The sequence below is a fragment of the Miniopterus natalensis genome, chromosome 10 (genome assembly GCF_054644295.1).
Source record: "Miniopterus natalensis isolate mMinNat1 chromosome 10, mMinNat1.hap1, whole genome shotgun sequence".
Lineage (NCBI taxonomy): Eukaryota > Metazoa > Chordata > Mammalia > Chiroptera > Miniopteridae > Miniopterus > Miniopterus natalensis.
Window position 1 is genome coordinate 73,205,936 of NC_142090.1, and position 16,893 is coordinate 73,222,828.

The 16,893-nt window shown below is 40.3% G+C and overlaps 1 protein-coding gene across 2 annotated transcripts; it reads left to right on the forward strand.

Moving 5' to 3' along the window:
- Positions 1-585: 585 nt before the first annotated feature.
- Positions 586-16,515, forward strand: FAM221A (family with sequence similarity 221 member A). 2 transcript variants are annotated; one of them, XM_087821207.1, is made up of 7 exons: positions 586-698; positions 2,624-2,797; positions 5,550-5,740; positions 6,760-6,966; positions 10,045-10,146; positions 12,498-12,580; positions 15,856-16,515. In XM_087821207.1, exons 1-7 carry the CDS (start codon positions 634-636, stop codon positions 15,922-15,924), a joined length of 891 nt encoding a protein of 296 aa, XP_087677333.1. In that variant the 5' UTR covers positions 586-633; the 3' UTR covers positions 15,925-16,515. The 2 variants fall into 2 exon arrangements, with proteins under 2 accessions (XP_087677333.1, XP_087677334.1); XM_087821208.1 differs by lacking the exon at positions 15,856-16,515 and adding an exon at positions 15,209-15,840.
- Positions 16,516-16,893: the final 378 nt, after the last annotated feature.

Here is a 16,893-nt window from a genome sequence, read left to right on the forward strand (position 1 = left end):
ACCGCTGAGCCACGCGGGCCGGACTAATTCAACTTTGAAAAGGATTTTGTGTTGAATTTTTCCAAAGGTTTTAAAAACATTTTAAATTGTTTCTACCTCTTCCTGCTTAAACCCGCAATTCGCTTTCTTCAAAGAACATGTAGCTTTAGTGACACCGAAACTGGAAGGAGACGCCCAAGGCTACTGATTTTGCATCCCTGCTTTTTAAACGCCTGTTTCGAAGACAAAGCTGGAGATTATGGGGAGGTAGGCCGTATCCAGAACCTTCTCAAAACTGGGGAAAAGCGCTGTCCAAAGAAATAAACAATGTTCAGTGCGTCCATTATACGCAAGGAATTGCACTCCCTTGTCACCTGTCACTTTACAGGGAATCCAGCCGGAGGAGGGAAAGAGATCCGCGGGGTTTGCGGAGGGCGGCGAATAGCATCCCACGTGGGGCGTGGCCGTGCCTGCAGACAGCAGGTTTCTCGGGCCCGCGTGGGCGGCCCGGCGAGGTCACATGGGCTGTGGGCCGGACCAATAGGGAGGCGCGCGGGAGGGGGCGCGGCGGGGCGGGGCGGGGCCGGTTCAGCCCTCGGGGGAGGGCTCAGCGCGCGCTGCCGGAGCCTCTCGCCTCCCCGCTCCCCGCGGGCCATGGAGCGGCTGACGCTGCCTCCCGGCGGCGCGGCGGCCCTGGACGACTACCTGGAGTACCGGAGGTGAGGCGGGTCCCCCGCGGGCGAAGGCGCCGCCAGCCGGGCGTCCCCGCAGCGGGAGCAGCGCTGGTGGCGCGGGCAGGGGCGGGCATCCGTTCCCGGGCTGTTAGCGGAGGCTTCGAGTTTCGTCTTTCTCTCATTAAATATTTTAATGACACGCAGTTATGTACAAATAAGTCTCTTCCGCGGCTGACTACGAGGTCTTCGCTCCGATGCCTTCCTTGCAAGGATTATGAACTCCGGTGTATGCCAAGGTCCAGGGGTTTTTCCTAAACGGCATTGAAAAGGACGCGCTGCGTGCTCGGGCCCGTGGGAGTGAGCGGCAGTGGGCGTGATGCTCGTGTAGCCGGAGGGCGGGCCGCGAGCTCCCACCCGCTCCCGGCCCCGGGCGCCGGCTCGGGGAGGAGGACCTTGGCGGCGTTTGGTGGCGCTGGAGGGGGTCCTCTCCCCAAGCCGGAGCCGCCGCCCGCCCTTTGGCCCTTTGGTGCTCCTGCGGGGACGTGTTCTTTTTTTTTTTCGGTCTCCCAAGGAAGGTTTTTGACAGTTGGGAAACTGGGTGAGTGGAAATTACTGGAGAGGAACAGGCAGGAGGGTGCAGAATTGGGGGTGGGGGGATGTGTGTGTAGTAAGGGGAAGCGACGTAACCCCGGCTGGGTCTGGGAAACCCGAGCGAGAGGGGCAGCTCTGCGTAAAAGGTGGCCGCCCCCAATCACCCAGCAAAGGGGTTTCCCATCTGACTGCGCTCCCTCTGCCTGTCCCGTGGTGTAGTTTTGGGTAACGCCTAGAAATGTGTTGTAATTCTGAGCCAGAAAAGTGAGGGTGAGGAGCTTGATGGATCAGGCCTCATTCTGGGCTCAGATGGGTCCAGGTAAACACCCGGAGTCCTGTGCCCAGAACAGCTTCCACCCAGCCCTCACCCAGGGCAGAGCAGGCCCCCTTAGCCTCCAAGTCTCCAGGGCTTTTCACTGAGACCAAGCTGCTGGGCCCTGGTGTTGACTGGTAACTTAGGTATTTAGATGTTTAGATATGCAGACCATGGGCCTCTGGTTGTAGGCTCTTGTCTGGTCTAGAAAATGTTTCGGGTTGGTGGAAATTTTTTTTTTTGCTAATATAAATAGCCTGGAACAATCCCTTTAAAAGTTAGAGCCTGCTATTCAAAGTGTAGCAATCCTGGATCAGCCTGTAGCCTCCCCCCCCCCCTCCCCCAGCTTGTTAGATATGCAGACTCTCAGGCCTGCTCTAGACCATTAATCTGAATCTGCATTTGGACTGGATCCCTCGAGTATTGTGTAATACAATAAAGTTTGAGCTGCACTGGGTTAAAATTTAGATGTAAATGATCTCTTTTTTTAAAGACCTGAATTGAACTTAAATTAAGTTTTCAGTACCTGTTGGTATACTTCTTGGTAGCTATAATAAAGTGAAATGGCCCCCAAATGATCTCAGAATAAAATGTCCCTTTGTTTTTTTACTATTGTGTATCTAAGTGATTTGAGGAAGAAGGTTGTGATGGTTCCATAGCTTCTGAATTGGTTTTATTTACTTAACTCAACTAAAGTCTTTAAAGAATGGTAAAAGGTGTGGATTGCACAGAAAATTATGTAGCATTCTGCAAACAACACTTTACATGACATTTATTTATTTATTTTTAAAATATATCTTTAGTGATTTCAGAGAGAAGAAGGGAGAGGGAGAGAGAGAAACATCAATGACAAGAGAGTCATTGATCCGCTGCCTCCTGCACGCCCCCGACTGGGATTCGAGCCCACAACCCAGGGAATGTGCCCTGACTGGGAATCGAACCATCACCTCCTGGTTCATAGGTTGACACTCAACCGCTGAGCCATGCCGGCTGGGCACAGTATAATATTTTTAACCTGGAGGATAAATAACCAAGGCTTAAGAGAATTATTTTGTTGTTGTTGCAGAATTGTGGGTGAGGACGATGGAGGGAAACTTTTTACCCCTGAAGAATATGAAGACTATAAAAAAAGAGTTTTACCGATGCGCCTACAGAACAGATTGTTCGTGGTCTGGCGATCACCAACTGGAATAGACTGTAAACTTGTGGGCCCAGAGACACTGTGCTTTTGTACACACAGGTAAGATATTTTATTGCTAAGTTTTCTGGTGATTAGAAAGTATAAAACTGTAGCAGAGCACATCTTCCTTCTATAAATAACATTGCTTGTGATAATTGAGAAACATTTAAAATAGGCGTTTGTGTTATGCACTAGAAATGATCTAAAATTCTTTTTGCTATATTTAAAAAATTCTATTATATCCTATTAGAACTTAATACAGTCCATTACCTTAAGTATTTCTTCTCTTGCCATTGATTGGTAAAAATGATGCTGATGCCCCCCTGGCTTTGTCAGAGGTGCCTCAATTAGGCTGGAGAGCACAGTGTACCGCTCCCACCACTGGACCAGGTGGTCGAGGATGGGACATCAGGCTGCAGAACTGCTTGAGTTGACCCACACTGACCAGGTTCTCAATCTACAAAAAGAAGAATTAATTGTCAAATTTTCTAATCTCACTTTATACTTTAAGAAAAGCACTTTGTCAATACCTTTCTTTAAACCAGCGGTGGGGAGTGTCTGGCCCGCTGGCTGTATATGCCCCTTGAAATTATTTGTTCTGGCCCTGCCAAGGCAACTGCAAGCAGGACTCGGAATTCAAAAATCTAGGAGCTTTTTTCATAGCTAATTTTTAAGTTGATAATTTTGTATGGCCCGAGAATGATGTTATAAATATCCATATGGCTCCTGGCAGAACAAACGTTCCCCACCCCTGCTAAACAAACATATGAAGCTCACAGCTTTTTATTACACATGGTCTGTTTCCAAAAAAAACACATGGAGCAAAGGAAATAACACGAGGCCTTGATGGCATGTCGTCTCTACCTGAGGTTTGCGTTTGGCTGTGTTTGTTGTGTTCTACTTGAAATTTTACTACTGTCACAGGTCACAGTTGTAAAGCTCAAAAGGACAAAGCTGCTTCATGGAAAAAAAATCACTGAATCCACGATATGTTTTTAGTTAACAACTTTAACTTACTGTTCTAAAGCAACCATGGAAGGAGGACCGCCCTGTTCTGATAGTGTCTGGGGCTCTTTCACGAGACACTCTTTGTATAGTTACTATTTACAGACTTGCAGTTTGCCAAAGGTTGTTAGGCAGTTGCTAGGATGAGTAATGTACACAGATCGACTTGAAATTTATTTAGCAACTCTAACTAAAAACACTGTGGAGGAGAGGAGATTGTGAGTTACATTGATACCTTTCAGAATTGATAAATTCGTGTTAGTTTTAATTTTTATTCTTGTACAAATTCAGTGTCTGTCTCTTATCTATACATACATATACAGCATGAAATTAACCTTCAAAATGGACCCAACTCAACTTTGATGCAAAAGGTCTTTAGTACCAGTTACTCAGTGAGATCTGTCTATACAGTCCCCCCACCCCATTATAAAAGTGAAACATGGTTATTAAGGAAAATGCAGAATATATAGAAAAGTAGAAAGAAGACTCACCACCCAAAGCCAGCTGCTGTTAATACATTTTACTATATTCATGTAATTTATTTACATAGTTCATTTAGTTAATTATGTGTACGTGTAAGTATTGAACCAGTTTTCCATGACAGAATCACAGAAATATGTTTTCACATTATGTGGTAATCACAAACAAGATTTTTAATACCTGCCTGATATTTGAGCTGGTTCATTGTGTGTTCCCCAGAGGTGTGAGAGTGTCTCAGGGATGTACCAAGTGGAAGGGTAGGTTAGGGGAAGGGCAGACTCCAATTCTGGCTCTTTCCCTTGCTTCGACCAATTCTGCTTTTTATCTATTTTACATATTATGGTTCTGTAAAATATTTTATTTGAAGAAAGGGTTTCACTGATAAAAAGTTTGAAGACTATTATCTTGTAATTAAGTTAATGATGCTTTTGTTATTAGTGGTGTGTGTGTATGCATGGGTATATATATGTATATATTTTGCTATTGTAAGTACTATTGCTACTACTGTATTTATGCACACACTCTATACATGGAATTATTTTCTTAGGGTATATTTTCAAAAGTGAACTGTCAATGTTAAAGGATGGATCTATTTAAGTTTTTTAAAACATTGAATGGGATTGCTTCTTTTGTAATACTCTTGGCAGCATTGTGAATTATATATAGTTTAAAAAGAGCTTTGGCTTTCTTTGCTAAGTGAAAAATAGTATTATTTTAACTTCTATTACCTAAATTAATATCGAGAATAATAAATTTAATATTATTTTACTGAATATCACCTTGTGAGAAAAAAGGAAGTGGTCTATTTAAGAAAATTATTTAGTGTTTTAACAGAGAGCTTTGGCTTTTAAAAATGTTGATAATTTATTTTCAAGTTAAAAGTTGAAAATTAAATTATATTAAAATAAATTACATTAATATATGTTTATTGAACTTATTTCAGTTTTAAATAGCAAACCTATAACAGTAAATTCAAGTAATGCACTTTAATAAAAAGAATTTTTTTTATAAAGAACTTATTTCATACTGCTAGGTTGTACTTTATTTTAAAAAACCTATAGTGGTACATACTTTAAGGGAATTATATGACATTTCTTTGTATATTGCTGTGATTACTAAAAATAAAAATCTAAGAGTGAAGGTTTTCTCTGATCAAAGTAACATAGCTGCAGGTAGGGGAGTTTATTTTCACCTTACTAACAAGAACAGTGAAACAAAACTAAAATTAAAAAGAATCATTTTGCATTTAACAGAATAGAAGTAGGTAATTGCTGGCATTACCTGCATTGTGTTTTTATTTCTTCTCTTTTATTTTTATTTTTTTTAGGTATAAACAACATAAAACTGACTTTGAAATGATTCCACAGCAGCGCCCCATTAGTCTGCCTTGCCGGGTGACGGGCTGCCAGTGCAGGGCTTACCTTTATGTCCCTTTGAATGGTACGCAGCCCATTCGCTGCAGGTGCAAGCACTTTTCGGATCAGCACAGTGCCGCGCCTGGCTTTACGTGCAATGCCTGTGAGTTACATTATTATAAATACACCAACAGAATGTTTTATTTCCTTATTGAGTATTTAACCCTTTGCGGTCATATTAAATTTGGACATGGGTGTCGTACTGGTTGGAATTAAGAGCTTTCAGAGAAATTATGAACTGACACATGAATGAATGGAGTTAAGATTCGTACGGTTCCTTGCTGTGGTGGCTGAGAGCAGACATACGACCGGAACGGTAAAAAAGCTTTGGTGGCTGAGAGTAGACAAACGACTGCAAAGGGTTAATGTGTCTTTGTGCCAGTTTTATTCAGCTATAGAGTCAATATGAAACAACTAAGAAAAATTTGGTAGGTAGCTACTCTAAAATTTTATTTTTTAATTTTTATTGATTTTAGAGAGAGGAAGGGAGGGGGGAGAGAGAGGGAGAGAGAGAGAGAGAGAGAAAGGGAAACATCGATGTGAGAAAAAACGATGTTACCTCCTGTATGTGCCCTGACCGGAAATCAAACTTACAACCTTTTTGATATACGGGATGGTGCTCCAACCCACTGATCTACCCAGCCAGGGCCTTCTTTCCTTTTTATCGTTAAACAATATTCTGTTGCATCCTTTCTTTGTCTATGGGTTGGCCTTCCAATATGGCTTTTATGGGGAATTGATCCATAGAGAGGTTTCCACATTATCTCTTCACCTGGTCCCGGCCCCTGGTTGTCCCCCCACACCTGCTTTTAACTCAGTATTTGAGGAGAGGGCCTGTATTTCCTGGCTCTCCAGTGTTCAGCCCAATTTCTATTAGTCCTCATTGGTTTTTCCAATTTTTTTTTCCCCCTTGCTACTACCCATTACTGCTTTAGAATCTTTTAGAAGTAAGAGCAGTGACTGGGAGGGAGTTCAAGGTCTGGAGGTAACAGCTACAGGGGTTAGAGGACAACACATGATGGATCCAGATTCAGGTGATTTTGGCCAAGCTGAGCGTTTTGAGGGCAGACAGCTCAGTTCCTATATTTAAAAACATTCAACTTGCTTTACACCTCGATTCAGGTTCCAAGTGTTCAGGATTCCATAGCTGCTTCACTTGTTCTTGTGGTCAGCCTGCATATACCCATGACACCGTAGTGGAAACCAAGCAAGAAAGACTGGCTCAGGGAAGACCGGTGGGACAGGATGTTCCTTACGCAGCAGTGGGAGGATTAACTGGCTTCAGCTCCCTGGCAGACGGCTACATGCGGTTAGATGGCAGTGGGGTTGGTAAGTGCCGACGCAGAAATGTGAGCCTGCCGTAGTTTTTATGTGTGTTAGCAATACTGAATGAGGCCTTAGGTTTGTTTAGCACTTTATATTCTTAATGTTTTTTTCAGAAAATATTCTCTTCTTTGATTTTTATTTTTTAAAAAAGGTTTAATTGCCACTATACAACAGATGGTCATTAGAGAAAATTTAGAAGTCACAAGAGAAAAGATTATTCTCTTATCCAATACTTGTATCCAAATGCCAGCCCATAACCACATTGTTTGTAATAGTTGAATAATAAATAATATTTCCTTTATTTGCTATAATACAGTTTACCTATTATTTTATTGTATGTAATTTTTACCATTATAACCATCTCATTTTGGAAACATGGACTCTGTTCATGTGTGAGTATGCACATGCATGCGTGTACATGTAATCATATCTATAATAATGCATGCTCACATGCGTGCATGTGTATGTACAGAATCGAACCATCAGCCTTTTGGTATATGGGATGATGCTCCAACCAACTGAGCCACACCAGCCAGGTAATTGTTATTCCTCACGGTATGTTTTGATATTTGGTATGGTAAAGTCCTCCTGTTTGTGGTTTTTTTTCAAGATGGCCTTGATATATTTGTCTTCTCTTCTAACTAGTTTTACAAGTAGCTTGTTAAATTCCAGAAATAAATCATTTTTCAATGTTTATGGGTGCATGATTCTATTAGGCACATGCAGTGGTTACAGAAAACCCAACTACCAGTGGCCAAAAATAATGAATGGTAATGATACTGATGGTGACCAGGAGTTGTTTCAACCTCTTTACATCTGTTACCTCATTTAATCCCCATGACAACTCTGAGTTAGGTGCTGTTATTAATCCTATTTTACAGATCGGGAAAGTCAGCACAGAGAGTAAAACATCTTGTTCTGTGTTACTCAGCTAGTAAGTGGCGGTGTTGGGTTCATCCCATGTTGTTCCGAGCACCTTAGTCTGCCTCATTGTTGTCTGTTTCTGTGCAATTGCCATGTTGTTTTCATCACTACAGCTTTATAGTAAATGAACATTTATGACTTCATTGTATTATTCCAGAACCTTCCTGATTTCTTCTTACCTTTTCGTTCTTTTAGAACTTTGGCATTTTTGAAAACGTATTATTATAAAAATATTCTTTTATTTTAGTTGAGATCACATTGGATAATGTAGGAAGAATTAGTATTTTAAAATATTGAGTCTCTTCATTTATTTGTCTTCTTCCGTGTAGCTAAGTAGAATTCTGAATTTATCTTCACAAAAGTCCTGTACAATTCTTAATTTTGTTTATAGGTATTTCATCTTGACTTTTTACAGCTGTTATGCATGGGAGCTTTTTCTTCCTTTATATTCTTTAGCTGATTATTGTTTGTTTATAAAAAAGCAGATGTTGCCCTGGCCAGTAGTTAGAGCGTAGGCCTGTGGATTCGGGTTCGATTCTGGCCAAGGGCACGTACCTGGGCTGCCGGCTCGATCCCCAGCCCTGGTTGGGGTGAGTGCGGGAGGCAACCCGTCCGTGTGTCTCCCTCACATTGACGTTTCTCTTTCTGTCTCTCCCCTTCCCTTCCACTCTCTTTAAAAAATCAGTGGAAAAATATCCTCGTGTGAGGATTAACAACAACAAAAGCAAATGCTTTATGCTCCTTTTGCTACGAGTCATTATCTCTACCTTTAACCTTAGAGTTTTAAAGAAATGTAAAGTCGATTTTGCAAACAATGATATTTGTGCCTCTTCTTCCCAATATTTCTGAGTCTCCGGTACTTCCAGAGCAACACTAAGTGGCGGTGGTAGTAGCTGACATCTTTGCCTTTTTGTGACTTCTAGGATTTTATTACTTAAGCACCTTTATAATATAAGGAAGGAAAACCTGCCCCCTTTGGCCCTTGAGGGAAGGTGGGTGAAGAAAGGTGAGAGGGACGGGAGGAAACATACACTACTTTTGTCTTGACTCCAGCTGTAGGGGAGCCCGGGGTCCAGGGAGTCTGCTCGGTTGGTTGGCCGTGGAGGCCTGGGCGGAGGGGACCTCTGGCTGGAATTCGGTTCCTTTATGTTGCAGAAGGAGTCCAGACTTCCCAGCTTGTAACTGAGCTGTGAGGCAGGGGCCGTGTCATGGCGTCTGTCATAGCAAGGGGCAAGGGTGACCCCAGAGCAGAGCTGGAGGTGGTCCCCTGAGCCCTGGGGGACTCCGTAGAGGAGTGGCAGGCGCCCGGTGGCCTGTATGTGAGAGTGAGGCTAGCAGGCCCTACGCAGCTAAGAGACTGACTCACTTAGGCCAGCCTGGCCGCTGGAATCTAGTGCACGCAGCAGCCAGAGGACAGCGCAGGGACCTGGCTGGACCTGAGCACCCCTCCTACAGCCCACAGGCCACAGAGAGGGGAGTGCGCAAGGAGGGGGCGGGAATCTGAAAGGCTGAGCCCACACTGCTTCCATTATAAGAAAGGACTAACTTTTAAAACCAAATAGGACTGAAAGTTTATTTTCTGTCCCTCTACCCGCAGGATGGAGGTAGGGGTGTGAGGGAGGTGGTGGTTTGTGAAAAAGGTAGAGCATTTATATATAAATTTTCCCTGCACTTCCTTTCCCTTGGTTCAAAAGTCAGTTTATCTGCAGCAGTTGGTCTTTGCAGTTCGTGGCTGTGCTGTTTCCTCATTTCACTGAGGAAAGTTTCTTTATTTTTCATCCTCTGTTTTTAGTTTTTTTCCGAGTGAGGAACAGAGTAAAAATACACGTATTCTGCCCTCTTAAACTAGAGGTTCTTTATTGCTTTCATTTTAGTATTTTATAACTATGTTAATGTTCTTTACTCTTTGCTGACCTACCGTCACGTTTGTGCTTTTTTTTCTTTCTCTGAAAAAGGTGTCCGAGAAATACAAAACCACTTTTACCCATTTGCCCTTACTTTATGTAGCTGGTAAAAATCTTTAAAAAAATTTCTTTTACAGACAGGATTTTTCTAACGATTCTGTTGAGGTTCTAATTTTTTTCACATTTGGAATAACTTCTTTGTATCCTAACAAATAGAGATTTAATTTTTGTTCTTCATGTGTTTTGTTATCAGGTGCACCCTCGGCTGAATTTTTTGACTCTCCAGGTATGGCCACGGACCACCCATTTCTAAAAGCATTTCAAGCATCATCTAGTGCTTCTCCAGAAACAGATGGTAATGAAATTAAATTGAGAAATGTGTTTGGATGTAGAAAATAAGAATATAGATTGGTTCATTGATAGCTCTCTTTTTCCCCAGTATCCACAATTTATTATTTTGTTTTATATTGGCCAGGCAGTGAGAGAAAGCAAGAAACTTTATTTTTTATTGGGGAAAAATTGCTAAATCTGAGAATTATGAGGATTCTGATAATACAATAATTTGAAGTTTTAAAACCTTGTTCAGGTACGTTATTGCTCTGACATCTGAAAGAGAGAGCCCTCTAGTGGACTATTGCCTTGATCCTTTAGGCTCTCCCGAACAGGATGCAATCCAGTAATAGTTACAGGTTAGCAAGGCTTTATCATTTATTAATTACACATTAAAAATGAATAGAATTCACTTTAAGCACTAGTATTCCATTTCCTTAATTGAAAGCAGAACAAAAATATCTGTTTTATTAGGTATTTAACCTTTAAAAATATTTTAAAATGAGAATTTTCTTTGATGTATTTGTATTTTCATACCACCTTTTCATGTACCCTTTCTCCACAAGGGTTTTAAGGCTGCCACTTACAACAACACACAATGAAGTATGATAGAGAAGATCAAAACCAAGAAAAACGACACAATTGTGTCCATGTTCAAGGTTGTTGTGATTGTTGCATTAAGCTTCGGTTTTGGCTGAGTGCAGTGGTAGCCAGGGCATAAAGGAAGGTGTGATCAGTTTACTGCTTTTCATTATTAGAGGAGGAAGCATGAGTTCCTCCGTGCCAATGTAAGTTACACCAATGCTGGGTGTTAAAGACGTCTATATAGTGACCCTCAATGATGCAGTGGCCTGAGGGCCTTAGAAACTTTTTTTTCAGCAAATGCAGCAAATTTCTAATAGTCGCCCATGATAAAACTGGTAATATACCATTTTACCATATAAATGCATTTTATCATTAAAATGTAACTTAATAAAGGTGATTCTCCAAAAGGCTTTGCTTAGACTCTGGTCCAGCATGATCCAGGGAACGACCCAGTTTCTAGACAAATGGATAGATAGCACATGTTCTAAGCATTTTTTCTTATTTTTCTCAACAAAGCTTTTGTTTGATAGTTGACAGAGTGTGGTGATTGTTGGGAGTTATTATAATTTTTGTGTTGTTGGTTGAGGGTAAATTCACGAGTTTTAAAAACGAGAACAGGTATTGAGGTTGATACTCTATCTTGGATATGAAGGGACCCAACCAAGACATTCACCTGAAGCGAAGGCAAACTTTTCCATTTCTTTCTGCACATTAAAACTAGTGCTTGATTAGTTTTAAAAAGTGAATACCACCCTGGCCAGTGTGGTTCAGTTGGTTGGGCATTGTCCCATGCACCAAAAGGTTGCCGGTTCAATTCCTGGTCAGGACACATGCCCGGGTTTCACGTTTGTAGAGGGCGTGCAGGAGGCAGCAGACTGGTTTCACTTTTACATTGATGTTTTTTCTCTCTCTCTCCCTTCCTCTCTCTCTCTAGAAATCAATAAAAATTCTTTTAAAAAAGTGAATACCATGGAAAATGGTTAAAATTATTTTACTTTTGAAAAATTTCAAAGCCCCTAGAATCATCGCTATGGGTGGCTACACAAACTGTCTTAGTCTGTTCAGGTGGCTATAACAAAATACCGTAGGCTGAGTGGATTATAAACAACAGAAGTTTATTTCTTACGATTCTGGAGGTGGAGAAGTCCAAGATCAAGGCACCAGCATGGTTGTGTTCTGGTGAAGGCCCTCCTTCAAATTATAGCCAGCACCATCATCTCCTTGTGTCCTCACATAGTGGGAGGTTGAGGGGTCTCAGTGAGGTCTTTTATAAGAACACTAATCCCATTCGTGAGGGCTTCATCCTCATGACCTAAGTACTTCCCAAAGGCTCCACTTCCTAAGACCGTCATATTGGGCATTAGGATTTCAACATATGAATTTTTTTTGGGGGGGGGACAAACATTCAGACCATAGCACTTCTATAATTGCTTCTGTGTATTATCTGTTACAGTGGTACATGAATTTCTAGGTTAGCTATAAAATGTAAAATGTAATTAAACAAAGCTAAGTGTGCTCTTATATGAAATAGCTATATTGTGTTATTTAATATGAACCAGCTGAATATCTGCAGAATGTTTGCCAATGAAAATTACTTTTGTTTTAGGATGCTCTGCTTTCTAAAAAAGAATTAGGTAGTAGGATCAATTCTCCATTTAGACCATTTTTGGTTTGAAAAATAAAAAAAATTATCACCAGGTAGGAGGAAAGTTTTCTTTCTGTTTTTTATTTCAGGAAAATTTATAATTATATAAATGTATTAGTTAGAATTTTTTTTTTTTTTTAAATTAGCAGGTACAAGTAGTCAAGATTCTTCCTTAAGGAGACCTGGAGAGGATGACATGGCTTACTTTGAAAGACGATACCAGGAAAGGGTAAGTCTGTGGAGAAATCTGCTTACAGTAAGCGTTTACTTGTAACAAAGACACTATAGAACAATCATACATTGGTTGTGGATTGTCATTAAAAATAACTTATGAAGTCTTTACTTATAGATGGTGTTAGGCCTTGGGTCTTAGTTAGAACAATTCAGAGAGAAACAGGACTAATGAATAATGTGATAATACACTGGTTAATTTATGGAGGTCATTAAGATTAACTAAATATACAAATAAAATTGTCAGTAATAACCATCAACTACCAGCAGATTTGTAAATTATGTGTCTTGAATTCATAATATTTAGTAGTTCTTAGCGACTTCTAGGTATATCCATACTGAAGTTAAAATTACTCAATATCCTTTAAGAAACAGAACACTAACCATAAACGTATTTTAACACTTTCTAGCGCTTAACAAGTACAGGATGGAAGTGTTCCCCGATTTCAGTAATGTAATGTGAACTCCTTAGGACTAAGTGTAGTTCTGTATTCTTCTATGTATTTTCACCAGAACGAAGTACAGTGCCTTGCACATACTGTTTTCAATAAATATTTATGGAAAAAATAAACATATAATTGATATTCCTTTCATACATGTCATCTAGTTACACATTCGACGTGTTTCATGCAGTGTTCACATTTGAGAGTTTTGTTTTGGTTATAGCTGGATGAAAGGATGTTGGCTTACTGAGGTATGGGAGGTGTTATCCAGGCATATGGCACAGTCCCCAAAGTGCTTTCATTAGTTTTATTTTATAGTTGCTTTGTGGGCATCTTTAAATCTCTCTAACTAGGTAATAAGTGCCATGAAAGAAAGAAAAGACACTCTTGTCACTTTTTGTCAAATCCTCTAAAACTCTTAGATAAGAAGTTGTTGAGTAACTGAAGGTGTGGAAAAAGGAGACTATTAAATAAACGTACCTTCCAAGAGAAGAGGAAGAGTAGGGGACAGAGACTAGCATGGTTTTCCTGATGAGGAATTTTGAAGTAGATGGGAGGAAACTCACATGATTTAAAGCAGAGCTAGAAAATAGAGCTCTCTGCAGTGACGGGAATGTTCTATATCTGTGCTGTAGCTGTGACTCTCAGTCTAAATTAGCTGAGTTAAAATGTATTCCCTCAGTCACACTCGCCACACTTTGGAGGCTCAGTCGGCACGTGGCTAGCGGCTGCCTCGTTGGACAGGGCAGGAGTTTTTTCAGAAAGCTCTGGTCTAAGCGAAGGAGGTGGAATAAGAGCTCAGGGAGGAAGATGACATGCTCAGAGTGAGAAAAGGCTATTTTTGCAACATCAGTAAGGATACATTTTTAATCAAGTCAGTCTCTGTTCTTGGAACACACATGTTGGCAGCTGAATTTTAGTTTTTCCTCATAGCTCATGAGTGACAGGGTTCTCGCGCTTCTTCCTTCCTCCTGCAGACGCCCAGGTGGTGCTGGCTGCCTTGAGACATGCCAATGGTGTTTGCTCGTGGGAAGATAATGGAGGGGACTTCTTACCTGTGAATGCTGTGGAGGGTATAGCCGGCCACCGAGACTGCTTATTATATCTAGACCTGAAATTTATGGGCTTATGAGATGTAGTTTATAATTCTCTGTCTTGTGTGATTTATGGATTCGTGAGGTACAGCTTAAAACTTTGCAGCCTGTGCCATTAGTAGAGTATAAAACCTAAGAAGCCCAAACCTAAACAACTTCTGAGCTGACATGTACCATAAGCACTGTGAGCACTCTTCTGTTACTCCAAAAAACCAAGACATGCACCATTGAGGGAAAAGGGATGATTAGGAAACTGAATCTGATGGGTTCAGAGCCTTTACAAAGTAATGTTATGCTTGTATAGACATACTAGGGAGGGTGATACTGTGGGTTTGGTTTTCCAGACCACCACAATAAAGTGAGTATCGCAGTAAAGTGAGTAGTAATCTTTTTGCTGGTGGAGATTTGCCTTTATTTTGTAAAAAACACAACATCTCTGAAGTGCAATAAAGAAAAGCATAATAAAATGAGATGTGCCTGTAATTCAATGAGCAAATACTTCCTTAACTTTCGTTTATTTAGCATCTTTGCTCTTTTTGATGTTGCTATAAATCTCACACTTGGTCCTAAATGAGAGGGGAAAGGAGATTAGCATTTGTTGAGTGCTTATAAAGTATGCTGATCTTTATACATATAATCTTATTTATACCTTTAGAACAAGTCTGAGATGTACCTATTAATTACTATGACCTTTTTTCACAAATGAGAAAATTGTTGGTTAAATAACTTGCCTAAGATAGTTAATACATGAGAGAGGTAGGGTTCAAATATTCTTCTTTCTGACTCCAAAACTATGATCTTTGCCTTACAATAGGGTGTTCTTCAGATGATGTGTTGACTGATAGTGTGCAAGAGTGATATGAGTGTTTGATTTCTGAATGAGGTCCCCAACCAACTCAAAGGAGAAAGAAGGAAAAATGGGGAAGAGACAGAGATGAGATTCATTCAATTTTTTATTAGGAAGTTATTATTTATAATTTGATGAGATTGGATAGACTGGTTTCCTGATATTATTCCTGTCACCTAAGAGGGTAGGGAGCCCTGCCTCCAGCTACCATGCCCCAAATTTTCTCTGCCCTTCTCTTGCAGGGGTAAGGCAGGGATGCTGCCTCTGAGGATTGATGTGTGTGAATGGTAGTCAGAGGCAGGTGGGTTTTGTGTTCTCTGTTTGTTTGTTTTTCCTATGGAAAGGGTTATATTTTCTAAAAGACCAGAAGGCCACTGCTTAGGGTACACAATCTTCTTTGCTGCAGTTACAGTGGAGGACATTCTTCAGGAAGGTCAACTGTGCAAATGTAGAAACCAGCATTATAGGAAACTGCCCTTAAAGCAGTCCACATTCCAGAGATAACCCAGCTGGATTAGGTGTATTCTGTAACCCTGGAAGTGATGTGCTTAGGCTGCTGGGAGGTGAGGTATTTCAGCTTTTTAAAAATAATATTTCATGGCCATTAAAATTATTTTTATTCATTTTCCCCAAAGAAATACTCATTATATGTTCTTTTTTATTAAAATGCTTCTGTAAAGTTGAATTCAAACCATATTTCAAAAATGCAGTCAGGTCCCTTCAACTCTCAGATTTTGGTATTAGTTAATAGTTAGCAGCTTAATTGCTACATAGCTATGCGAAGTGGCTGTGGTAAATAAAACACGAATCCAAGTGAGGTACGTGCAACCTTTTCTTTCTTTAGAATGCTTTACAAATTATGATATCAACAAATATTTTAAATTTACAGATAAACATGGAAAAGGCTGCTAAGCGTAAAGGAAAAGCACCATTGCCATCAAACACAAAACCTTCATGAAGACGATTGGGGAAATTAAAGCCATCATCCAAATATATCTTTTTTGTGTTTATTTAAATGTAGTAATGTAGTTTATTTCATCTCAAGTTACTTCTTTTAGTATATAAAAATGTCTGTTTGGATGTTTTCTTAATTTAAATAAGTGAAATACCTTATATTCTTGTTATAAAAATTTTATGATTTACTATTTTGTCTATACTTTTTCTTTCTTTAAAATATCTTTATTGATTTCAGAGAGAGGAAGGGAGGGGGAGAGAGAGGCAGAAACATCATTGATGACCCCCAGCCGGGGATCAAGCCTGCAACCTGGGCATGTGCCCTGACTGGGAATCGAACCGTGATCTCCTGGATCACAGGTTGACTCTCAACCGCTAAGCCACGCCTGGCTGGGCTATACTTTTTTTAATCTCCCCTAACAAGTGAAATTATTTTCATATTAGTCAAAAGCACAGTAAATATCTATAGACTATCATAATTTAACTTTTTCAAGCTACATTTTAAAAAATTAAAGGTGGTCCTGGCTGGTGTAGCTCAGTTGATTGAATGTCGTCAGGGTACTGAAAGGTCGCTGGTTCAATTCCTGGTCAGGGCACATACCCAGGTTGTGGGTTCCACCCCCGGTCGGGGTGCGTATTGGAGGCAGCCGATCAATGTTTCTCTTTTACATCCATGTTTCTCTCTCTAAAATCAATAAACACATATTTAAAATAAATAAATAAAAAAGATGTTATTGAGGGTTTTGAACAAATATACATAGGGCCACTGTTTCAAAATAGGAAGTTAAAATCCTTAATTTTTTAAACTTTGTATTGTTGACTTATGTTTTTAAATAAAAAACGATTTCAAATTTATATAATCATTTTCTTGTGGTATCTCCCGATTTTTAAGTTGTTTTGTTAGCTATGCCTTGCATGTATATGTGCTGACCCCTCTTGTGTGCTGTGTCACATTCTCTCTGTCCTGCCTCAT